The 25,787-nt window shown below is 39.4% G+C and overlaps 3 protein-coding genes across 5 annotated transcripts; 1 reads left to right on the top strand and 2 right to left on the bottom strand.

Moving 5' to 3' along the window:
- The first annotated feature begins 330 nt into the window (after nucleotides 1-330).
- LOC115691558 (uncharacterized) lies at nucleotides 331-1,097 on the top strand. The gene has a single exon (XM_030618227.2). It carries the CDS (start codon nucleotides 457-459, stop codon nucleotides 985-987), a length of 531 nt encoding a protein of 176 aa, XP_030474087.1. The 5' UTR covers nucleotides 331-456; the 3' UTR covers nucleotides 988-1,097.
- A 4,921-nt stretch (nucleotides 1,098-6,018) lies between these two features.
- Nucleotides 6,019-11,191, bottom strand: LOC115691557 (telomere repeat-binding factor 1). Of its 3 annotated transcripts, none has more exons than XM_056320605.1 (7): nucleotides 11,079-11,191; nucleotides 10,178-10,330; nucleotides 9,795-10,000; nucleotides 9,091-9,175; nucleotides 8,294-8,392; nucleotides 7,611-7,960; nucleotides 6,019-6,348 (listed from the first exon to the last, which is right to left on the bottom strand). In XM_056320605.1, coding segments are annotated over exons 2-7 (891 nt in total). In that variant the 5' UTR covers nucleotides 10,328-10,330; nucleotides 11,079-11,191; the 3' UTR covers nucleotides 6,019-6,347. The 3 variants fall into 3 exon arrangements, with proteins under 3 accessions (XP_056176580.1, XP_056176587.1, XP_030474083.1); XM_056320612.1 differs by having other exon boundaries at nucleotides 8,294-8,377; XM_030618223.2 differs by lacking the exon at nucleotides 6,019-6,348 and having other exon boundaries at nucleotides 7,607-7,960.
- A 2,493-nt stretch (nucleotides 11,192-13,684) lies between these two features.
- Nucleotides 13,685-20,355, bottom strand: LOC115691573 (uncharacterized). Its single transcript, XM_030618254.2, has 10 exons — nucleotides 20,125-20,355; nucleotides 18,424-18,640; nucleotides 17,762-17,919; nucleotides 17,495-17,640; nucleotides 16,794-16,856; nucleotides 16,616-16,708; nucleotides 15,219-15,380; nucleotides 14,999-15,105; nucleotides 14,519-14,652; nucleotides 13,685-14,432 (listed from the first exon to the last, which is right to left on the bottom strand). The coding sequence occupies exons 1-10, from the start codon at nucleotides 20,231-20,233 to the stop codon at nucleotides 14,164-14,166; spliced, it is 1,458 nt and encodes a 485-aa protein (XP_030474114.1). The 5' UTR covers nucleotides 20,234-20,355; the 3' UTR covers nucleotides 13,685-14,163.
- Between the last annotated feature and the right edge of the window lie 5,432 nt (nucleotides 20,356-25,787).

Here is a 25,787-nt window from a genome sequence, read left to right as displayed (position 1 = left end):
GCGATGGGCACCCTGCTGGATCCGGCGAGGCCCCCTCACGGAAGGAAAAAAAGAATAAAAAAGAAAAAGCAAAAAGACGAAAATGCCCATGACTAAATATATTGGGTAATGTGTCACAAAAAGAAAGTCATGCGTTTTAGTCACACAAAAATAGAAATGCCATGCATTTGAGAAAGGGCTTTTGGTGATTTTTTCCCTTAAATAAATGAAAAGTTCAAGAATTATACTACATATTGAACAAAATTTTAAATATCATATTAAAAAAATTAAAAATTCAGGAATCGCGTGATGAGCCAAAGTTTGTGGACCAAACAAAATACCCCAACGGGAGAGAAGAATTCGCGTTGACGAACAATGTTCGAATCAAGAACCCTAAAACCCTAACCCCATCATCACATCATCTCCCAAACCCAATCCCCGCATTGAATTTCTCCAAGAAACCTCGAACCCAGAAGAATGCCCGCGAGGATGATCCACCCCAGATCGCTCCTCAACCTCCTCGCGGCCTCCCGAAGCCCCGCCCGCCCCCGCTCCTTCTGCACCCACCAGGCGGCGGCGCCGCCGTCCGCCGGGACCCAGAAGCTGGAGCGTATTGCCGACGAGCTCCTCAGCCTCACCAAGCTCGAGAGATATGACTACTCCATCCTCTTCCGATTGAAAATGGGTATCGACAAGTACGGCCCCGCGGTGTCCGGTGTCGGGTCGGGAGGGACCGCGCCGGGCTCGAAGAATGCGGACGCGGGCGCCGGCGCTGCGGCGGAGGCGGCGGAGAAGACGGTGTTCGACATTAAGTTGGAGAAGTTCGACCCCGCGGCGAAGATAAAGGTAATCAAGGAGGTGAGGGGGTTCACGGATTTGGGGCTGAAGGAGGCCAAGGACTTGGTGGAGAAGGCGCCGGCGGTCTTGAAGAAAGGGGTCACGAAGGAGGAGGCGGCTCCGATCTTGGAGAAGCTCAAGGAATTGGGTGCTACTGTGGTATTGGAATGAATTTGGTTCCTTTTTCACATTTCACTGTTTATTTTTCTGGTCGAGTTGATGTTGTAATTTGGAATAACATTGAGCTGAGCAGTGGCAAATGCATCGAATTTTTGATGATACGTGTGAAATTTGTCCATTTCGGGAATTGTTTCGATTGTTGTTCCTTGAAGGTCTTGTGCTGCAAAAATGTTTGAGAAGTGTTTGGTGAAGTTGCACATTGCCTCATCAAAGACGCGATGGACTGTCCACTCTCCATTTCCTGGTGGAGTTATTACTGGCAATGAACATTGCTTTTCCATTAACGATTATCAGGTTGAGCTAATTAAACGAGCGAAACAGATCCTTGTGATAGTAGGTTTTCCTGCTGATTGGTGTATTTTGTTGGAAAAGTCGCAATTCTAGATAGTGGAGCTTCTGGAAGATAAGAGGTACTTCCTGCTGTCTATCCTTTCTCTCACTTTATTATCTCAAGGCTGTTTGGATGACATCTTCTGGGATTGATGGATCCTCCTTAGTTTCTCGCTTCATTGTTGCCAATATCGTTCGATTGTGGTCGGACTAATATATAGTGTTTCCGAACGGCAATCCATATATATTACTAAAAACTTGAAATCATAAGGGGGTCCAGCAGCAGCGAGCTGTATCTTTGCATATCAGCTGACATGAGTGCGAATCAGAGATTGTAATAAAAAACTCAGTGTTTGCTTTTTACTGTTTATGGTACTTTCACGCCCGTTTTTGCTTCGTCAATTATTATTTTTAGATGTTATAATAATGCATTTGAAGTATTCATAATTTGGTCATTGGTAGTCAGTCGTATCTGAGTTCACCTATCGATATGCATAGCTGCTGCTGGTGAGCTTCTTATTCAATCTTAGCTATGCACTAGTTTATATCATGCTATGCGTTGTAATAAATATCTTGTTGATTTCTCAGGATTGAGAAAATGGAGTATTGCCAGGAAGATATGCAATCACTCTCAGGACAGGTATTGAGTTTGAATTGGAGGTTGGCCTTTGCCTTAGAGAATGACTGGATTAAACATGACGTACACCGATCACGAGTATAAACATGACTGTTTATACCTTGTGTCTGGCTGTAGTCTTTCTTTCGGTAAATATAAGAACTCCATTCATGTGAAAGAAAGATTTATGGGTAGCATGAGAAGAAACCAGTCAAAGATTATGAGCCCAATCATGGGCTAGGCGGCTAGCTGGAGAAACAGTTCTCGGCAATGTTTACAATCGTGCCCAGGTATTGAAGTGTTTCCATAGGTATCTAATTATATTTGATACAACAGTTGATACATACGCTTGTGAGACGCGACATGCTCAATTGCTTCCTGCTTGTAAAATCTAAAACGAAGCCGATACAAGTTGGCTTTCAAGCTGTGATACCATCGTGCTTAAGCAAGTTCAGAGCTGCCCAAGTAATATTTGGTGTTGCTTCTGCTCGCAGCAGAGAGGTCTAAGGAACCAAGTATTGTTCCTCATTGTCACGTTCAATCATCTAAGTTGGCATTAAACACCCGTTACTATCCATATCGAATTAGAAGCTTTAGAAGCCAGATGTAGGCAATCTGGAGTCATACAATAAGTCCACAAGCTCCTGACGTAGGGATCATACCGGTTTCGATGAGCGAAAGAGTACTCCTCTTACACGAGATCTTTGCCATCTTGGTGGACGGTTTTGACTATGTCGATCGATATTTGTGACATTCTTAGCGCCCCGTGGTTCCCGAACTACAGCAAAAGAAATCAGTAAGTGCAAACTAGCGCAATTTTTTCCAGTCCGGGCTTGGACGGTGCGATCTGCAGGGCTTAAGAAAAAAACTAGAACAATATTAGAATCTCAACCGGGAATGGGTTCACAACGGCGGGGGATCTAAACAAGCTTTAAAATCGAAGGTGTCTACTTTCTGTTTTCTTTAATAAACAAAGTTATTTTTGTAGTAAAAAAAAATTAATGGATCAAAGGCCCCCACAAGTTAGGATGGGATTGTATTTGGTTCCTGTCTGAATAGGATAAGGACGGATATAAGAGGGGTATAATCCGCATAGAAATATCTCATATGGGAGGTGAGATAAATGTGAATATGATATCTTATATAAATGGTATAAAAGCTAAATGATCATTTGGTTATGCCATTTGGGGCTTTTCACTCACCAAAGCAATTGCATTATGGCCTTCTCAATCCTTCTAAACCACAGCTGAGGAACGGCGATCCAACAACCGTGTTGCAGTAGCGGGTATTCGCTCCATATGTATCAAACTTCTTAAATCAATAAGATTGATTAGACCAAATACAATTAATAGGTTTAAAAGAATAATTGAAAATATTTAAATTATAATATTAAAAATAAACTCAAAAATTATTCAGTTCTACTTTTATTAACATATCTGAATTTCTTTCTATTCTATAGTACATATTCTATTCAATTTTTATCAAGGAATGGTGGAAGGGAATAAAAACATAAATTAAAAAAGAGAGGGAAAATAATAAAAAGAATAAGTAAATAAAAATGAAGTAGAACATCCCAGGTTTCAAATGAACATATTTAATCTTGAAAAAAGAACTTTCTAATCCTTGAAAATGAGAGGCGAGGAGATTTCTAGGAAAACCCTACCTTGTCTTCTTTCTCCTTCGTAGCTTTGTTCATGTTAAAACTTTATGACTCGATTGTAGCCTTTTAGTTTTTTTTTTTTTGGTAAGGGTAAGGTATATATTACTTTCAAATCACCAAATACAAAGGAAAGCAAGAGACTAACCAAGTTCCAAAGGGACTATACAAATCCAAGGGAACACGGAAAGCTCAACCACAAAAAGATAAAGGAAGCAAGGAAAAGCTATACAAAGGAAGGCCAAACCAGCCCAATTAAGAAAAATGGAAGGTGATAGCCCCCAACTCCTTTGTAATCTCCTATTCAATGGCGTGTCTGCAATTCTTCCAAGGGTTGAAGCTTTATCCTTCACCACTTTGATCATATGATTGCGCATACCAGGGATGAAAATACTCTTGTTTCGGAAGATAGAGTTGTTTCTTTCCCATATTATATGACAAAGGGCTCCAAGTGAGAACCTGGAGAGACGATGAGCAAATGATGATCCTCCACAAACCTTCATTGCCCATGTTATATGCTCATGCCACGGCCGGTTACGCCATGGAAGATAGCATTTAGTTGCCCAAAAAAAGGCCAAACTTCTTGTAGAGGAGCACTGAAAGAAGAGGTGGTTGATTGAGTCCGGAGTAGTACCACAAAACGCGCACAAAGCGGAATCAATCCTGTAGCAGTCTGAGTAGGCAACCGCCCAAGGGAAACTATCCATAGAAGAAAGGAGTGGCGTGGAGCAATATGATGATCCCATATAAAGGAATGCCACCGAACGGGAGTCTTTTTCTTCTTATATGGTTCCAAGCTATCGCCACCGAGAAGGTAGAGGATGGTTGAGGAGCCCGAGATCAGCTCATCTTCAATGTCTTCCTCAAAAATAGGTGGAGGTTCCGTCCAGGTCAATATAGTATCCAAAGTATGTGAATGTTGCCATACCGAGTCATAAAAGGCCCGAATAAACGTGTCCCGGGGATACGAGACGATAAATGTCCATATCACTCGAACGGAAGGTATAGGGGCCTTTGTCATGCCACCAATCAAACCACCATGAGACCGAACGACCATTACCAATTTTCCATCGAAAAATAGTCCGAGCAGAGTCTCGCATATCAAGGATTTTCTTCCATGTCCAGGAACAAAAAGTGGGCTTAGAACCTTTTAGTTTGTTGTTGAAACTCTAAAAAAATGGCTAGATAGTCGAATCTCCTACCCTCCGTAGCTCTCTAGTTTACGTCGAAGGTTCACGAGAGCAGCAAGAGAGTCCAAGCTCCTTTTCCTTAGCTTTCTAGTTCACGTAAAAACTTCACTAAAACGGCGAGAGAGTCAAAACACTATAATTTTCGAAATCACAAGTGTCAATGGTTATGCTTTCTCTCTCTTATTAAATTCGGCATTCACTGGCTAATCTTTCTTGTTGATACTGCTTTAACCTATTTACATTTCTTGTTATAGTTGAATGTATCGCTTTGAAATGTGTAATGAGTTTCTTTGTCGTTTAAGGTCTAGATCTTATAATAATCATGAATTGGTTGCAAGAGGTTGTCTCCGTTTGTGTATTTGTAGTTTCTTTAACGATGAATCGCAAGAGATTCTTACCATCTCCGTGCATCATCGAGTCCATTTACATCGATATGTACTTCCTACCAAACAATGAAAATATTTGATTAAAACTACAAATCACCAAACAATGGATAAGATATAACAAAATCTCCGAATTTCATATCCTATGTTATCCAGTCCTATTCTGGCTAGAAATTTAGAAGACCAAACACAGCCAGAAAAGCATGCCATCAGTACTAGAATAAGACGATTTGTGATACAAATACTAGAGTTATAGAAGTCGGAGAAATTCCCGACCTTCCTCAAGAGTAAATTCATTGAGAGAGAAAAAAAATTAATTTAGATCAAGCAGTTGCGACTTAAAATCCCAAACTTTTTCCTGACCATCTTCACAACTTTAATAGTTCCTTTAAGGTTCTCATTTTCAAGTAAACCTTAAGAAATTAATTAAGTTTACTAAAAGTGAAAATAACCTTTAAAATGGAGGAACTACACAAATTTTTAAAAAGTCATTCACTTCAAATAAGACTTAACAAGTGTCCAAGAGGCACCCTTTGACATCTTCCTTCTTTTAATAGGCACTGCCGAATAATTATCCCCATTTCCAGAAGGCATTTATGGTACTTTGTAAAAAGCAGTAATATCATTTAGTTGTGCTTTTTCTTAAACATGCCTAGTATTTCAATGTATAGAGGAAATAGTTCTCTCTATTTTGAAGCTTTATGTTTCGTGTCTTTGAGACACTACTTAACAAGATCCAGGTACAGACTAACATGTAGAAAATGTGCGGCTAGAATCTGTTGCATATATGAGCCACAAAAGTCCTTGCCATTGTGTTCTCCGACAGTGGTCTCAAAGATCTATACAAAATCTATACTTTCATTCTCTCCATTGTTCAGAAACAAAGACAATGTTACCTTAGCATATAATTGGCACCTCAATTCCCCATATTCTCCCCTACTTTTGCCTCTATTTCATTATGGTCTTTCGATCTGAAAGACCTAAAAGCTCTACACGGGTTTTCTTTTCTTTTCTCCGGAGCAACGCAAAATTACCCGAGTATTCCCAAGATTTACAGCTCCAAAACATATTTACAGTGAAAAAAGAGTTACAAAAAGTAGCTGGATCGGTTCACATCCATCCTGAGCGATGGTTTATGTCCAGCATTTGAGATCACCTGCGGGTCACAGCAGTTGTCTGCCAAAACACGGAACACAAGTAACTGATAAGAAACAGGAAAAGAATGAGCCACAGGACCAATGAAGAATATATCTCATGCTTCAAAAAGAAATACAAACGCAAACGTTATGATCCCACTCAGGCCCAAGCACAGTAGCAGCCGAGCATGCACAAGGTCAGCTGGGGCTAATGCTGAAAATTTTCAACTATTAACAGAAATTGGGCAAGCTGCGAGAGGAAGACAGAATCGGCCAGGAGATAGGTATTAGAAGAGAGAAGGAATCGAACTGGAGCATTTTCATAGCAGAACTAAAGCCCACTTGGACTGCTACCTCGGAAAAAAAATAGTTGGACAAAGAGAAGATTCCTATATGTCACTCAATCTTGGATAGAGGCATTGCACCTGTACTGCAGTGTTGAAATTGTCCATCTATCTAGAAACGGGATGTAGGGAGTCACGGGGAAAGTTGCACTAGAGGTCCTTAACATTGTGTATGAGATAATATCCAGTTCTAAGCATTTCAATTGGTGCAATCAACTTCTTCACTTTTTTGAAAAGGTTCATATAAGTCCTAGCAAAAATGCAACCCCAGTTCTCCTCCATGGCGTACTTTAAGGCTGTCATGTAGGCAATTTCTGTTAGGTATGTTAGCAATTTCTGATAGGAGACTTAATTGCACTTTTCCGAAAAGGTTCAAGACTTAATTACATCATTAATTTCATTTTGCACATAAGGTTTAAGATTTTAACACACTTTTCCCATAAACTCAGTGATATAAAAATGCAACCCATTGACAATTAACTTTGTATATTAGAAAACAAAAAAACAGAATGTGTATGGCGTGGTTCACATTAGCAGTGGATACCCATCCATGCCAACACCCACATAAGTCTCTCTATTGAAAGGAACATGAACTCCATAAATGAGTTGGAGTAACATTGAAGATATATTACTGAGTACAAACGGCTGTGAAAATAAGTATCTCTGAAGGTTTTCTGAGTGATCTACAGAACATTTTCCATCAATCGACATTTTGCTAGGCAAAAAAGAACTTAACCGAAATATATGTGCCAATACAGTGGCATATCACTTCCAGATATTGGCTCCTTTGCAACGATTAGCTAAGATGAGGTAAAAAGTGCCACAAAAGGCTATTCATGCCACAATTCTCCTGTGTCACTTACTCTAAAATGAGGGGAGATTATACATACTCAAAAAAACCTTATCTGAACCTGACAGTGCATGCTATGTACTTCTAGAGTAGAGAAAGAACTTTTACCACACATGAAGAGTTCCACATTTCAAAGCATTCATTGCTGCTTGGGCAAAAATATGCGCTGCTTCAGCTTCAGCTTCCGCAGCCTCTGCTTCCCTTGCTGCCTCTTCAGCTTCTGCAATGGCAGCTTCTGCTTCAGCAACTGCTTTTGCAGCAGCCGCAGCAGCCTCTTGAGCAGTCATACTCTTCATCCTCAATAGCTCTGCGTCAATCTGGGATTTAGTAAAAATCTTGACCTCTCTCTTATCTCCTTTAAAAGAATCCTTGGGCCTTCCCTCTAGAATTGACCTAGAAGAGCCCTTTCTAGCTTCCATGGTTTTCGGATTTTGTGCAATTCTGTACCGGTGTTTTACCTGTCATTTAAAGGAGGCATCACCAAGTTATCAATCTCCCCTTGCAGTTAACCCTTCATCTGCTTTAAACATGTATCCCCATGCAATAGCCTTTGAACCAGAAAATTCATACTATCTAACGAAGCTCAAGGCCACAAAAGACTATTATGTGTGCGATAATCTGCATAATATCAAATATGGAAGTAAAATATGAGACCCATTATATCAAGTAAGGAACTTAATAAAGATGGTTTACTACATGATATCAGCTCTCTCCTCTTTTAGTTTGTATTTGCACAAGCCATCAAGAACTTCCTCACCCTTCTACTGCAACAAGATTCAAGGACAATATACCTTAATCAATTTACCATTTGCAATCATAATCTTCAACTTTGTTGACAATAACTTCTTGAGGTTTGGTGGTGCCAAGTATTGGTCCTGCATGTGAAAACCCTTCAACATCCAAACAATCATAATGGGCTTCTACTGAAAAACTTCAAGACAAGGATATACACATATTAAAGAGACACCATGGTTTGTTAAACAAAAAAATTGTTGTTGGAATCTGGAAAGTGGCAAATCATTTGGTCATGCATTAAGTCATCCTGATGGTACCAGCTAATATTACGAACCTTTTGCCAAGACGCGCCTAAATTAGCTAGTAGAGTGCTGGATTAGAAGTTTAGAAGTAGCCAAGATTCAAGGCTGGAGACTAGAATGACCAATAAATCATATGCAAACCACTTTGACACAATATTTCTAAGATATTATAACATATATATCTCCTATTTACATAGGAATTAGAGGCCATCCCCACCCTAACCCAACTCATCCACATACAAAGAATATATGTACGATATAATACACACAGGTCATACATTAGTATATACATGGACAAGATGATGCACGCAAAATAGATAGATAGCAAAAGGCAACTTCATTAGGAGAATTGAAGTGAGGAATAGTTTGATAAATCATGTGGGAAGAAAAGGTGGAAACAATCAAAATGTTACCATACAAGCAAATGCTCTCTTTGGTCCTCTTTTTAGATCAACAAATTCACAATTAGCAAAAAAATAATCTTATCTAAGTGAAGATAGACATATATTTTAACCTTTTTGCCCCAAGCCCATCATGACAAATAAATGTACCTCTATATAAGCGGCAATTGCAGCTCTATCAGAACCACTTGGATCCTTCAAATTCGTAATGGCCTCTATTATTAGATTATCCAACCTACAACAAAGGAAAGCAGACCGAAAAGAACAAAATCATAAATGAGTTGACGGAAGGGAATGAAAGCTAGTAATCAAGGCATTCGAAAGGCCCATAAAAGTTAGGTTCTCCCAGCTCCCACACGAAAATCAGATGATAGATGATGCTGGACGGACACGTCTACCACATGGCAACAAATATGGAAGACTAGTATAAAAATTATATTCGAACTTCATGAATAAGGACATTCATGATGGGAAAAAAACAATTTTATATCTGATTGATCAAGAAGAGACTCACTGTAAAATTGATATGATATTAATGTTTCCGTTACAATCATACTGAAACTACACGTGAATCAAAATTGTCCAATAACTCTCAAGGATCAGCATCGTATGGTTGACCGTAATTCAGGAAACAAGATAATCTTGAAACAGCTCCAACCTCTGTATATTGATTCATATGAAGTACTTATGCACATTATCCAATCTATACATCAACTTTTCATGTTATTTAGCATGCATTGTTTTTCATGTCCATGTCTACTCAGGAAAATGAGAAAATTCAAGTACTACAAATTGCCACTAGCTTCAAAGATAACAGACAGAAACAGCATTAATATTGTCAGAATGCCCACAACCTTTTGATTCGCTCTTTTGGATTTGCATTGTTAATTGTTTCACTGGCAAGAGGGGTGGCATCAAGGATCTCTTCATCATTCCTTACAGTGGCCAAAGCCAAGGGGTTGCTATCATGCTTAGGGGTCAGCTGATTCTTTTTAAGAGCAAGCCTAGCCTTCTGCCTCGATCCCCATATTGCAGTCACATTGATATTTCTCCATTTATCCTGCTCGGACATGTCACAAATCATTAGAGAAAAGTGCTTGGTTACACTAAACTAAGAAAAGTTTCCACTTTCATATAGCTAAGTGCTATGGGGGCATCGTAAAATTCTCGGTCATCTGAACCGAAATCATCACGACACTAATTAATACTAATAACTGCAGCTAGTCCAAGTAGATACCTTAAGGTCCACATTCGATCGCATCTGCAAGATGGCACTGAACTCCGTGTCGGTGAGTATAGTACGCCATTTTCCCGCACCGTGCTTGATCACTCCAGCTTTAAGGGCTGCTTCTTCCTCTGCTGTCCACTTCTGTTTAGGAGCACCCATGAACTGAAGCCCAGAACAAATTTTTTAGCGAAAATCCGGAGGCTAACATATAAAAGATCAAATTTTTAGTTAATCCTATCTCCAGCACCACGTCAGATATCAACACATATAATAAGTCTTAAGCATCGATCAAGCATTCAACAACGAAAATCAGAAAACACAGAATCAATCATCGGCTCTGAATTTAAAAACAACGGCCACGGAGAGAAACTCCGCGATCGAACAAAAGAACAGCATTCTCTGTTTAAGCATCCGGCAACCGATGGCCAGGATACAGCATGCCGCTCCACGTTTAGGCACCGAATTGCCGAAAATCTAACGAAGCTGAAATCGCACGAAAACCAAACTCTCACTGAAGGCGATTCCGGACAATCGCGCGCGAATTCGTCCGGATTCAGCTCAAATCCCGGAGCTTCCGCTCCCGAACGAGGCAAATTCCGTCAATCCGCGAGCGAAGCACTGACGAAGAAACGACGAAACGGAGATCGGAAAAAGAAGGTAGGAGCGAGCGAGGAGACGCGGCGGCGTCGCGGATGACCATCGGCGCCGCGCCAATTCCCGACGCGCCAAGCCGGATGAAAACAGGCGGGAGGAAAAGCGCCGGGAATTGAGCAAATCGGAGAGGCCGCGAAGACGCGAGTGCGAGCGGCTCGCCGCCGCCGCACCGCAATGGCGATTCGAACCGCCGCGCCGTCGCGGCCGGAGGAGGAGGAGGAGGAGGAGGAGGAGGGAGGGAGGCGGCGGCGATTACCTCCGGCGCCGGCGATCAGCGAGGTCCGCGAGGGAGGAAGGAGGAAGGAGGAGGACGAGGAGGAGTGAAAATGAAATAGGCGTTGCATTTACGGGCAAACTCTCTTTTTTTTTAAGTTCCTTAAAAATATTAAAGAAGAAAAAGGAAAATAAAAATTGTGCGCGTAAATGGAAACATAGACTCCGCGGAAATTTTTTTTTTTTTAAAAATTAAGTTACTTTAAATTAAATTGAAAAGGAATTTTAAACTGTGGAAATTGGTAGAGCACTAGTATATAATAGTACATTTGTTTAGTGTGCATGCACAAACAAAATACGAAATTGGTTTTCAGGAATTTCATTATTGATAGTACCTTCTTCACCCTGAGCGGTTTCGCTTGTTTCGCGAAAAAATGAATGGTTGTCTAAAAAACGATCGCGTGTATTATTTAAAATAGTTAATCAATAAAAAATGTTTCATTATCGATAATAATTTATGTCTGAACATTTTCGTGGACGACGGATATTTTTCGTTAATTCATTTTTGTAAACTATAAAAGCAATTATTATTAGGAAAATATTTTTCAAATCATTCATTTTCCGCGAAACAAACATATCCTTATTATTGATTTTTTTGGTTCTAGAGGTCTGTTTGTGAACTTTTTTTTAATCTTTCTTCCCTTTTTTTTTCTTTTCTTATAATTTGATTTTTATTTGATACCGAATATCGCAAATATTTTAAAGTATATAAATTTTTGAATGTAGGATCACCCGGACTGTTCTTGGTTAAAAATGTATTTATCTTGAGAATTTTAACGAGAAAGTAAAATTTAACTCAATGTGATCACAACAAACGGATCCTTAATTATTTTTTTAAAGTTTTACCTTTGGTTTTGTTATATTGTTGATATTATTTTCCTTTTGTAGTATATATGGAATGTTTAGATTATGAATACTTTGTAGTGAAGAAGGTCGATAGAGAATAGATGTAGGACCATAATGACAAGTCAACCTATGGTGGTTTTCACATTAACATTTCCCAAGTTTGGTAATACAAGAAAATTGGAATCTCAATCGAAATATATAAATCGCTTTGGTAGGTAAAAAGAAAATATGGACGCGAAACATCGCTGGTAAAAAAAAATTCGAACGGCTTTTTTATGGACATATAATTTGGAAAAAGATATGGTTTTTTTAGTTACAATAAAGATAACAATATACATACATACATATATATATATATATATATATATATATATAGATATATATATATATATAAGTGGCTAAGTTGCATGCTTAAACAAAAATCTTAAAATTTTTTTGCTAACCCCAAATATTAGTATGAAATATTATATTACATGAAAATAACATGATTAAGTTATTAAATGTCTGGGATTTTTTTTTTATTTCAGTATACTATACTATAAAACAAAACGTGTGTTAGGTAACCTCAGAGGAAGTCTGGATTTTTCCCTCGTCAAGGTCATTAAAAACGATTAATTTGATACTATATGGAAAAGAATATAATAATATGAGGGTCCACATATACTATAGTGGCAAGCTCGAGCTCGACTCTGCTCACATATTCGATGCTTGAAGCTCGAATTGAGCTCGGCCAAGTATTGAATTTTCCGCTCGAGCTTGACTCGACTCGAAAAAATTTAAGTCACAAAATGAATTTGAGCTCAAACTTAATATGCTCGAATTCTTTCCTGTAAATCTATGAACCACGTGATTTCAAGGATTTTGTCATTTGAATTATGAAATAGTTTCATAGCATGAACAACGGTTAAGCAAGTTCGCGAGTCTGTCAACCTCGAGCTCGACTTGGTAAGATAATCAAATAGTTCGAGCTCGAGCTTGGCTCCAAATCAGACCAGTTGAGATCGAGTATCAAAGAAGGTCCCGGATGGTGAATATTTTCTTGATTTAACCTAAATTGAGGAAAGCTAATGCCACGGTTGATGCAATTTTTTTTAGTAAAAGCACAATTGAAGGCAACATTAGAGAGTGTGACATGACGCTGTAACTCCATCATCTATCAGGGAGAGTACACGCCTTGAGGTAGGGTAAATTGCAGTTTGGCCTCTATACTTTCATGATTTTCTCGATCAACCCCCATAGTTTCAATTATGCCCCTCAATTAGACCCGTTTCCGGCTCGACACGACGAACTTTGCTTGCGACTTCTGAACACCGTCAAATAAGGGCGCCGAGTTTCTATCTTGGCCGTTCCTAGTGCTTGAATTTGCTCGACTGATGGGCATGAGTATCAAATTCTGTCGTGCCAAACTGAAATTTCGGGCCAATCTGAGACAAAACTCAAACTATGACGATTGACTGAAACAAGTCGACTTATGAGGGGTTCTCTCAACCCTGAAATACAGGGGGCAAAATGCAATTTCCCCTTTAAAGTAAGCAGCAATCTCACATGTTTGCAGGTTCAGGCATTGATAAGCTGACAAAAAAATGGATGGAAAGGCAATACAGGAAACATATATATGCATCCAGAGATGTCAAGTTTGCATATTCTCCTACTTAGAACATTGAAGCATCATCACTCAACAGCAAAGTGCTGAAACTGCATATAGTTTTTCTCTGTTCTTTCTTCTTCAAAGAAAATTTCCAATGGGTGGAACTGCATATGTATATGCTCCTCCGAAGTGATGATACCACAGTTAAATTGAGCAAGAATTGCAAGAAAGTTGCGAAAGTGTCAGTGTTACACATCATCTTCTCCCTCGAAAGCTAACAAGAAAGCTGCTCCTCTTCACTAGTCACCTATGACAAAAACTCCGCTAGAGTAAAGAAGTTAAGCTGCGTGTTTTCCCTACCAACAAAAAATCTAATGCACAATCTCCTAAACTGCAATGTTACAATTACATACCATTCGCGAAAGGAAAGACCCGATTCGCTATGAGGACTTCGATACCACTTTGCTGCCTCAAATGAAAAAGACTCTGTCAGATGATTAAGTTACTGTGTAAGCGACCCGCTTGCACTGCTTTTTCCCGAAAAGGCTATTTGAGTAGTATATCCGAATTAATTTTGGATCTCCCATCTGCTGAAACGTCACGTCTTGCATCTCAAGATGACCTAAGATGCGGCTTAAATCCATGGTAGCCGGTTGCGAAGTCTAGTGGCCCAGCTAATGCTCGCATTATCATTGATTGGAGCCAAAGTGATTCTTTCAGCATTAGCGACCGCCCATTTGCTGAAGTCAGGAGAAGATACGAGTTCTTCCAGGGATATTTTGGTGTGCTCTTTGGTAATCTTTTTCCACTCATCGTCCGAGTATCTTTTCCTATCAGGCGTGGCATGGAAGGTAGAGTAGTACGTCTCTGGACCTGACGGCCGAGAAGGTGGCGTCCTGCTCCCTGAGGAATTGCAGTTTGTGTAGAAGATGACATAAGGAGGACCAACTTAGCAATATAGAGATTATATCAAATAAAATGAAGCAAACCTTGCAAGGGAGAATTATACAATGCAGGCGAGGACATTTTGGTCCTGCCTCTCTCATCATACGAATCTTGCAAGACATGTGATCCCATGTTTTGTGGTGTTCTATTGTACTCCTTAGGGGATGAAAGCAGTTTCCTGGAAAAGTTCAAGGAGCTCAGGGACAAGTACTAGTGAAATGGCACTCGATGTCTCAGGCACAAGCATTGGGCTGAATTGATGGAGAGCACAACATACAAAATTTAGACCTTTTTCTAAAAGCACCAACTGATAAGCCCTATGAATATAAACAAAAGAGTTGGTCATATTAATGAAGCGATTAAATTTGACTGCTGACAACAAAACTAGAGATGGAAGTAAAAGACAAAGCAAATAGATTAATCTGTTCTACTGCGCTTAAGGCTTCACCTCATCATACATTTAGAGTAACAATTCTGTAACAGCTATTGAAGGAAAATGCATGACGTGACTTATCAAGGTATACCTGTACAGTCGGCGAAAAAATCTTAATCTACCAATTTTCCTGATCATAGATGAGGTTGCGATTCCAAGTATCAATGCTTCTAGAGCAAGTATGGGATCAAGAGAGCACTGAAATGTAATCAACCGGCGACAAAAAGTGAGTCAGGCCTTAATCGTCAAGCTAGATTGTAATTAACAAACATTACACGCTAATAGAAGATTCTCAAGATAAAGGAACAAACCTGAAGGATCATAACAGCAGCCAAAACTCGAATGGACCATGCAACAAAATGAGATGTGCTTACATCAACTGACCCATCTTCTGTGAGGACAAGTTTTCGGACAACCCAAAATCCCAACCAAGCCCCAGTAAGAACCAGAAAGGCTAGGAGAAAAATTGCCAACTGCAGTTCCAGATAAGTGAGCAAACTTTAGTGACAGGTCTATAAACAAGATGTATGTGCCTATTGCAATCATTTAAATGAGCATAAAACATGACAAGCTCCTCGTAGAATGCAGGTGAACAGTCAATGGAACTTTTGTTCCTAAGACTGAACCTCAGACTGGGCATTACTTCACGATAGATGGATTAATTTACCAAACTGACAGACAGTTTAATTTTCCCAAATATATTAACTTAGGATACGGTCCTAGACAGAAAATGCATAACAACCTACAATCTGGTTGCAAAACTATTAGGATCCAAACCCAACCTGCTATATAGACTGTATATATAAGACCCAGGTATAAAGCATGAGAAACAAAGATCAATTCAAAGTGGATACAAAATTTTTCAAATTATATTCTCCTTCAGCAGATAAGAAAAGGGAATTTGCATAAGGGAAATCGTTTTTCTTAAGGGAAAATATCAGCCTGGAAGGTGAAAAGATGAACATTAAAAGGTCTGACATTGTTTACAGCATTCCAGAATACTAGCTGACTATATTGGGTAATTAACATGCATGCTTCAGAATTGTATAAATCATTCCAAGCAATCAAGCGAATCTAATGCAAAACAGTCTAAGCTTCTCAGCTACAAGTCAATGATGATATTGTAAACTGGTATCCCATATTAAATTGCAGTTCATTAATGCTTTATACTAATTGATTGAAAAGATACATTCCAGTTAATTGATTCATTTATTTTTATGTAAATCGGTGTACCATGATTATTATATCAAAGTGTGGAGATGACATTAAATTAAATAATAAACATCATGAAATATTAACATTGACCAAGAATTGGAAGTTGAAGGTTTTGCTTCTTGCCACGAAAATGTTGCCCGATATAAGAAATACCCAAAAAACAAAAGGATTTTTGGAAACAAATTGGAATCATCTTTTTCCAACCTTAAGTACACCACTGGATTAATATAAATTATATAGAAAAAAATTCCGTGCAACTTATGGGTAGGATGCTAGAAGTTTAAAAAAAGTCAAAAGTTCATAATTCGGTAGTTGGAATCACGTTAAGTACACCACTGAACTAATATAAATTATATAGACAAAAATTCCGCGCAACTAATGGGTAGTTTAAAAAAGTCAACAGGTCATAATTCAGTAGTTGGAAAGAAAAAAAAATGAGTATCTGCTTGAAACAGACTGATGGCAATACAAATTTTGTTGAGAACTTACATACAGGATTGTACATGTCTTCGCTAATTCCCAACTCCGAGAGGATTGAACGAAAAAGTCCAGGCAAGTAACGGAGAAAGAAAGAGCCCAAACCGATCTGAACGAAGGAACATGATACTTAATGAGGTAGATTCTCTCTCAGTGAAAGATTAAACAATAATGCTCAACATTCGAACACTCACAAGAGATGAATATAAGAATATGGCAAGTGAATTTTTTCGCCCAGTCGGCAGCAGCCTCATTCCCTGTCAATAACCATTAACAAAGAAATAAGAACTAAAGAACCTCCTTATAGTCCCAAAAAAGGGCCTTGTCAAGAAACACATGGAAAAAGAACAGCCATTGGCTTTCAGGTTAAAAGTAGAAAGCACAATATTCACAAAGTAAGCAGACGTGGCATAGCTAGGTGGACAGAACATAAATGCTTGTGTGCACAACTGCACACAGACATACATAACCATGCATATGATGAACAAAGGAATCGCGGACATAGGGCATAGTTATAGAAAAAGACTTCCCTGTACTCATGAATTATAAAATGCTTGCATGTACATCAAGAAAAGTGCGCGGCCACAGAATATGCAGAAATGTGTGAGAATATTCGCTCTTCAAACTCAAACTTAGGCAATATAACAGAAGAAAGTCTCCTGACACAACCACACTGCATCTATCTATAAGAGAACTAAACATATGACAATAGAAAGAGTAGAGTAGAGTTGAATTCTATATAACCAGTTAATTATCCATCGATCAAATCTCTAGAATACTTAATTTAGAACAGAGACAAACAGATATCCAAGCCATAGAGATGTGATCATTGTCCAATCAAAGAAGCAACCAAGAATGATACTATGAAAAATCAACTAGAGAGAATCCATTTTACCTGAAAAAGAACCATCAATACTACAAGGATGATGCCAACTGCCATTGCACTGCTGTAGTAGAAAGCCAATGAATTGCTCAAAAAAGATGCTAAGGTCATTAAGATCACGCCCACGACCAAGAGAACTACCCGATACAGGAAAAATTCTGTGAAACATGTACAAACAATATTACTGCAAAGTGTCACAAGTTAAAAAGGAAAAAGTATGCAGGGTAACAATTCATTCATTAATTCAGGATACTTGAAAAAAATAATAATAACAAGCACCTTCTTCAATTGACATCTCGAAAGTTTCCAAGGATGAACCAGCTACTCGAATATCTAAGAGCTTATGATCAAATGGCGACATAGACCGAAACCATGAACCCTTGCCAACTTTTTCCCATTGGTTTTGAGGGCACATGCACATTCCAAGAGATAAATTCCTGCAAATTAGAGTAACAGTTAGGCTAACATTCTTCAATATCCTAAGCCTAAAAATAATATGGACCAGAATAACTAGATAGAACTTTCTCCTGTCTTAAGAACTTTCAAGCAAATCATAACTAATATCAGACAAACTAAACTGTGCACGCTCAAGAAAGGACATTCCGTCGTGCCTTCTAAAACATGAATTGCACCATCAATCTCCCCATAAAAAAATTATTTGATAGCAGAACGCAAGGATTTTCTTAAGTTAAGTATAGCTTCTATTTGATACTTGGAGTTAGCTTCACTGCCAAGAGGGATCCTCCCCTGAGATTGGTACAACTCTCCTCAAAACAAAACCCAAAATAACGTGCCTCGTTCCACTGAAAAACAGGTGCACAATGGCTCTGAGGGTTCAATTATCAATGTCTAACATCAGTAGATCATGTTATACAATGAAAGAGTAAAAAATTAGATACACACTCCAGAGGCACAATCAGCAAAGAATCACAAATACTCACCTGTGGAAACAAACCTCAAATTTGGTTGGATGAAGACTGCTACTTTTAGAGAAAACTTTCACTTTAACTGAATGGGCTATTTTACTCAAGTGATTCATCCTTGATAAACCATGGATATGAACTCTTTCACAATACATAGAAGTGCCCGGCCTAGAACCAGGAGAGTTTTCCACCGGCAATCCAGGTGATAGCTGCACTGAAGTAGACTGACCAATGACTGCAAAATTGATACTACAGTTATAAGTCTGAAGCATATGCATGCATATGAAAGAAATTGTTATGCTGCATCAAAATGTGTTGATTATGACCATAATCTGTTTCCACAGTTTTTCGCTCCTCTTTTTTGGGGATATATAAGCATAGAGGTTCAGTAATATTGACTCAAAAGCTACCTGAAACTAATTTCAGTGTCCATCACACATCCCTTTTATTGACTAAATAAGAATAATCAGGTGCCTCTATCTGGCAATTAGTATCTCTGATGCCAACAAAGAGAGGAATCAAGAAATCCTTCTTTTCTTGCCGTGCTGCAAAGATTATCTTTTTGGTTTTTGGCCAACTCGATTGATTTTTGAAGGTTGCTTTATTCAATCTCCAGGGATTGAAAATAAAGCTACCCATAAGTCAAGATAACTCAACACATGGCCATTTCTTATTTTCCTATTTATCTTCTTTCAGATTCTTGCTGGGTAAAGAAACGGAAAACTCTCTGCATAGTACAATTACCAGTCGAGCATTTCTTGGGGATTATGGGTGCACAATGATTCAACAAACTTTAGGCAACAAAAACCATAGCAAATTGCATAGCATAGAGTAGTCATTGATAGAAGACGACCCATCAAGATGGCACCTTAATTTGCACTTAGGAAGAGTAATCTTCAATAGATATGAGATTCATGGATATGATTAAATACGAAAAAACAAATATATATATTAACAACAGCAAGAAGAAAGAATCATTTTCCACTAAGTGGTTTGGCAAAATATAACAAAAGTGGAAAAACACTTAGCATCTAAAGGCCTTTTTATTATAATGCCACTACTCACAAGGGATAGCTGAATCAACTGATTGCAACTATAGACTATAAATTTTGGTAGGGGAATTCTTGAAACTACATGTTCGGTAAGGCATGGGCTCATTCAGTGAACATTATTCCCATTCCTCTCCCTTGTCTTTTCACCAAATTGCCATTGCGAAGACGGAACATAATCAAACACAAGCAACCAACACTCAGTCACCCATATCATTACCCACATACAAACTACAAAAGATTTCTCTTTCTTTCTCTCGCAGCTTCTTCCCTAGTTCCTCCTCCTGCTTTCTGCTCAAGTCTTTCTCTCCTCTCCTCTTACAAATCCCACAACTTCACAGTGTAACATAATGAAATTACTCATTCCACTTCTTGCCCCATTTCCCTTCCCTCCCCAATTTGTTGAACCATTCCCTTCCCAATGCATTCACCATTTCAACTCACGAAAACAGCAGTTGGTCTAGTTACGGACACCCCAAAACGAAAAAAGAAAACACGAACTCAAATCTAATCAGGACAAAAAGCTTCAAAATTTATTTAAAAAAAAAACAACAAACTGAACAGCTCAATCAACCAGTAGCTGCACGTCGAATCCTAAGAGAAGCTGATCAAACCCAGCAGCATACCGAATTCAGAGGAAGGCACAGAAACGAAGATAAAAGACTCGTACCCAAGGTGGGTCCTGCGGCGGAGGCGGAGGCGGAGACGCCATGGATTAGGACAAGGAAGCAAAGCCCGAGAGAGCAAATGAAGCTGCGAATTCGTGCGGAGGAGTCCATGGCCGCCGTGGTCGCGGCCGGGGAAGACGGGGGAGGGTAATTCCTGCCCAGTTTCCCAAAGCTTCAACCGTAAGAAATTCAAAAGGGCCATCTTTCTCCACAAAGAAGACAAGAACTGAACTGGATCAAGAATCGGCGGCGGGCCGATGAATCCTGAATTTTTCGCAAGCACTGGCCCACCAAGAAAGCCCACCGGAAGGATTCATGGTACACCTGCAAAGGGGGCGGCCCCACCACGCCTCTCGGTCCCGTCACCGTCCAGGCGGCGTTCTTCCTCAGCCCCCGGCCGGGTCGCCGGGGGGCAAAAGCCCGCGCCCCGTCACTGTTTCCACAGTAAAACATGCAATTATCTCAAAATCCGTACACTGATAGCACGTTTCGCCAATAGTGATTATTACGCTACATATGTAGTACGAGTTCGCCATCTGTTTCAGTGTTTGCTTCCAGTAATAGTTGGTAGCCGTAATCCCTATCATAGCCGAAGTTATGATTCCCGAATGTTTGCTTGCGGTAATAGTTAGTACGCCGTAATATCTATCATAGTGAAAGTTGTAATAGCTGTTACATGAACTCTATGTGCGATAGTTATTATAACCAAATTGCGATAGCTAGTCCTAAAATGCTCACGTCTCTTTTTTTTTCTCTCTTAACAATTATTATTATTATCATTTTTTGGCAATATAATAATTATTTTATTGAAATTAAGTACTCAAAATATGACTAACATTTACGTATAATCATAATCCTGATTAATAAATAGACAATTAGTATAGTGCCGGTACAAATTTTAATATCTTGATAATGTACTTTTTTAAGTATGATCCTCATAATAATATCTGCAACTTAGTAATAAGCATATTTTTTATTGTTTGATTGCATGTAATATGTGATTATCTAAATTTTCGTATTTACATATAAAATTATTCATGTTTTCTTGATTATTTTATGTATAATCAACAATGGCATCTCATTAATAATGAATCTATATTACAAATAACAATATTATCTCGTTGTAAAATAACATTTTACAAGCGTATATGAAATGGTTAATGGTTGTATAAATCGATATATGTTATATACATTCATTTAGATGATAAAACCGAAGTTGTTAGAGAAAAAGATTATTTTCCATATTTGAATTTAAAAAAATTAAAGAAACATCATAGTAATTAATATTCATGCAGATTTTTATAGTGGCGTTTATTAATGTATATTATGCTCATATTGGTTACTAAATCAGTATTCAATCTTGTCCCATGTAATTTGACTTTAGAGATAACTTAGGCACTTTGATGATATTTCTTCTTGTTGTTACATATGCTCTCCGTTGAACCAAATAATGTAATTAATGCGATAATGAGAGAGAGGATTTGAGAGAAAAATTGTGTGTGTCCTGACGACTGCACACGCTACAAAACCCAAGATTAAATAATGTTGCACAATCGGTACGCACATTTACTATGGCACTTTTTCCTATTCCTAACACTCATCCTCAAACTAGAGCATATATATCACGTGTTCAGAACGGCCGAGAATCTTAGTGAATGTTTTAGCTAACTGATCATTAGTCCTAACAGATGTAGTCTTGAATTCCTAAGATTGTCATTTTTCTTTTCGAGTGAAGTGACGACCATATAAAGCCTTTGCGAGTAGACTCACTGGAGTAGTTGCAGACGAGAGAAAAGAGAGAGGGGCTCGCGAGAAGAGAAGAGAATGTGTCTTGGGCTTCGTTTGTTTGACGGAAAATGCGACATTTTCTGGAAAATGTTTTCCTAAAAATGATTGTTTTATCAGCTTATAAAAATGAATGAACGAAGAAAATTTTCATTGTCCACGAAAATGTTTAAACATAAATTGTCATCGATAATGAAAATATTTTTCATTGACTAACTATTTTAAGCAATATAACTATTTATTTTTAGGAAAATAATTTCCAAATAATTCATTTTCCGCGAAACAAACGGAGCTTTTAGGTAGGTTTTTTTTCTTTTTAGAAGTTAGTAAACTATGTTTTGGGCCGGTCTAGGCCATTCGAGTTTCAATTAGGGGTGAGCGGTTCCAGGTTCCGGGTAGGTTCCGCCTGGAACCTGGAACCTACCCTCGGGTACAGGTTCCTCAAAAAGAGGAACCTGGAACCTACCGTCGAAACGTGGAACTTGGAACCTACCCTGTCATAGGTTCCAGGGTCGGTTCCAGGTTCCAACAGGTTCTTTTTTTAATTTCGTTTTGAATTAAACAAAACGAAAATAAACGCAAGAATCCTTCGTACCGCAGGCAGCACCTAAGACCATTCTTTCCAAAGTGTTATTTTATTAGAATTCAGTGGAAACAATGGAGGATATGACAAATAAGACACATTCCTATCATATAGCATGCCTAACAGAGCTCTACTTGCAACTCGCATGTAAGTGAACTGTCATTTGCAACACAAGCAAGAAATCTTGACACAGCAACTTCATAGCAAAAGTGACGAAGAACATTGTCAATTTCCACAAATTAAAGAAATTTGCGAGACAATCGGTAATTGCACAATGAGGCACTTAAGGTCAGCAATCTAAAAGCCTCCTCTCTCAGAAAAAAGGCTGAACCGCAGAGTGCCAAGAATACACCAACCTAGTGATTCAAACAAAACTTTCAACTGCATCCATGAGCCGCAAGGAAAGCCCCATAAGTGAGGCCAAAAATAAGGAAAGGAAAAATCACCAACAGAACAATGCTTGTAACCCCCAACCCCCCTACCAAAACTAAAAATCCCCACAATATGCTAGATGGCATAGACTAAAATGACATCAAACGAAAACAAAAACGAATCAAAAATACCATCGCTACATTACCTCATGGGAGCTGCAGCCCAAAAACGAAAAAGAAAACAAAGACAACATCGACCGAGCAACGCGAAATTGCTAAAAGAAATCCAAACAAGATCACGATCGCAAATGAGTCGGGGAATTCAATCAACATCAACAACAAGAGAAGGATAAAGGGACCCACTTCGATGCATAAATTGCCGCTGCAGATGATGTGCTAGATCTTGCCAGGGACGAGCATGGACTTGAACTTGGCGGGCAGATCAGGCGCCTTGTGCGGTATGTGCAGATCCCCCAATGCCAAAACCAACACCATCTTTCTTGTTCTCGCTACTCTCTATCGACCACAACGACAATGATAAGAAAAAGGGTCAACGAAAAAACAAGAAAAGGTAATATTTCCACACCCAAAGACGATCCTTTCTATTTCTCTTTCTCCCTCGATCGAGCTTCAACAATCAATCTCTCTTCTTCTTCTCCCCTTAACGCAGCACATGAAGTTCAGACTGTGCAAGTGCGTAACAGTGATGAAAACTAACAAGGGTTTTGCGAAGAGAGAGAGACGTTGACTCGGACATACCCTCGAACCGAAGCAGACATGGAAGACCCTCCTCCATCCCTCATTCTTGTCGTGCTCTGAAACTTCTCCCTTTCTCCTCAGGTTTACCATCTCGAACTCACCTCGTCTTCGTCCACGCGCCTCCAGCAATCAGGTTCTTCGCCATCCCACGCTCTGTCGTCGTCCCTCCCGGGCCTCGAACCACCACTCGCGCCACCTCTAGCCCTCGAACCCGCGCGATCCTTAGCAGAATCCTCGTCCCCGCTCTAGATGCTCGGCATCTCGACGTCCGAATCGTCATCGTCGTCGACCACCCTCCTATTCCCGTTGCTGCTGCCCTGTTCTTGTTGCCGCCGCCCTACCTGCCCGCCCACGTAGCCCGCCTCGGGCCGAGGGCAGCCGCTGGAGCTCCTACTTGGGTGTGGTTGATGAAGACAGAGGAAAAGCCGAGGCGACGCCAAACGGAGAGAGGAGAGGCAAGCTCGTGGAGTCGTGGGTGTGGGGAGTGCGAGAGAGAGCAGACTGGAGGAGGACTGAGCGAGGAGAAATAAGGGGAAGAAACAAGAAACTAACAAAAGTTAGGGTTTTTAGAGGGTAAAGTAAACCGGTTCCGGTTCCCGATTCCGGTTCCCCGGTTCCGGTTCCTAGGAATCGGAACCGGGAACCGGAATCGGAACCGGCGGTTCCTAAAAATTTGGAACCGGGAACCGGAACCTATCACCTTGGAACCGGGAATCGAACTGGATCCGCCGGATCCGGTTCTCGGTTCTACCCTAGAACCGTGCTCACCCCTAGTTTCAATTACTTGAATCCCAAAAGATGGGTCCAGCCCAAAGTAAAATGTGTGCCTAAAATGATTGTTTATCGCTTACAAAAATGAATGAATGAAGAAAATTTTCATCGTCCACGAACATGTTTAGACATAAATTGTCACCGATAATGAAAATATTTTTCATTGACTAACTATTTCAAGCAATACAAATATTTATTTTCAGAAATATGTTTTCTAAATCATTCATTTTCCACGAAACAAGCGTAATCTTAAAATAGGGTTTTTCCTTTTTAGAAGTAAGTAAAACTATGTTTTGGGCCTGTTTGGGCCATTCAAGTTTCAATTATCTCAACCCCAAAAGATGTGCCCGGCCCAAAACAAAAATTGATTAGTGGCCTGGTGGGGCGGCCTAGACTACCGGAGCTCAAAAGATTATGGTTGATTTGGGCGAGCTGGTCTAGGCTTTCGGCCTACCGGGCATTTTTGCTCATCCCTACACGATAAAGAGCTCAAATGGTTGCAGAACGACCTAACTCAATATAGTCCGATCTATATCCCACTTATATTTTGCTTATTTTCACTATCAACTTCAGATCTACCACATTGGATAAAACCCCACACAACGTCTCTTAACCTGCTTGCCCTATTGCATGAGCCTTGACACTAGCGTTGATGCCATACCTCAGGCCGCAGCCGCTATTGATTACCTTCCCTCCGGTCATCACCACCATGGATGCAGTAACCGCTATTGATCACCTTCCCTCCGGTCATCACCACCATGGATGCAGTAACCGCTATTGATCACCACCATGGATGCACCGATCCATGGACGAGGTTAGATATGATCTCTTCTCCTCCTCAAGGGAAAAAATGACAATTTTGCATATTGACTCTAGTAGTTGTTTGGTATAGTTGTGGCGGTGTTGCATTGTGACCGTGTTTTGAGAAGTTGTGATTTATGTATTTGGTACATGTTTGAATGCTCTAGGACCTAAATAACTAGTGATACAACTTCTTAAAAGATGCTATAAGCTGTTGTAATTTCGAGGGTGTTGAAACCGGGAGGAGTTTACCAAACACTTTGTAAAAACTGTAGCACACCCATTTTTCATAACTGCAACTGCTAAAAGAAAATTGTACTAAACAGACCTCAGTATTGCCAGTACTTGCAATATCACCGTACTAAACTTTCAACATACAGATTAATTCACAATATTGATATATTAAATTATCGGATTAATATTACATGTTGAATATGGTCCGTCAATCGTGATGATCACCTATAATGTGCCATGTACACTGATTTACTGTGTTTAAGACTAACACTAATAGGTAAACGCTTCAAAGAGTCCATAACGAACGATATTACGATTGCCACTGGGCACATGTTCTGCCAACTTTTTATCTGCTGCTGAT

Source organism: Syzygium oleosum, unplaced genomic scaffold, assembly GCF_021117445.2.
Source record: "Syzygium oleosum isolate NSW1041296 unplaced genomic scaffold, Sole_v2.1 Sole_v2.01, whole genome shotgun sequence".
Taxonomy (NCBI): Eukaryota; Viridiplantae; Streptophyta; class Magnoliopsida; order Myrtales; family Myrtaceae; genus Syzygium; species Syzygium oleosum.
The sequence above is the reverse complement of the archived record's forward strand: the minus strand, read 5'-3'. Positions and strand labels throughout refer to the sequence as shown.

Bases quoted from the DNA above. Each gene is read 5' to 3' on its own strand.
- LOC115691573 (XM_030618254.2), bottom strand. From the start codon at position 20,233: ATGGACTCCTCCGCACGAATTCGCAGCTTCATTTGCTCTCTCGGGCTT. The intron at 17,920-18,423 runs GTGAGTATTTGT...TCTAATTTGCAG, and splicing joins TTTGAGGTTTGTTTCCACAG to GAATTTATCTCTTGGAATGT. The intron at 16,857-17,494 runs GTAAAATGGATT...GGTTATTGACAG, and splicing joins TATTGATGGTTCTTTTTCAG to GGAATGAGGCTGCTGCCGAC.
- LOC115691558 (XM_030618227.2), top strand. From the start codon at position 457: ATGCCCGCGAGGATGATCCACCCCAGATCGCTCCTCAACCTCCTCGCG.
- LOC115691557 (XM_030618223.2), bottom strand. From the start codon at position 10,327: ATGGGTGCTCCTAAACAGAAGTGGACAGCAGAGGAAGAAGCAGCCCTT. The intron at 10,001-10,177 runs GTATCTACTTGG...ATGTCCGAGCAG, and splicing joins GATCGAATGTGGACCTTAAG to GATAAATGGAGAAATATCAA. The intron at 9,176-9,794 runs GTTGTGGGCATT...CCTTTGTTGTAG, and splicing joins CCAAAAGAGCGAATCAAAAG to GTTGGATAATCTAATAATAG.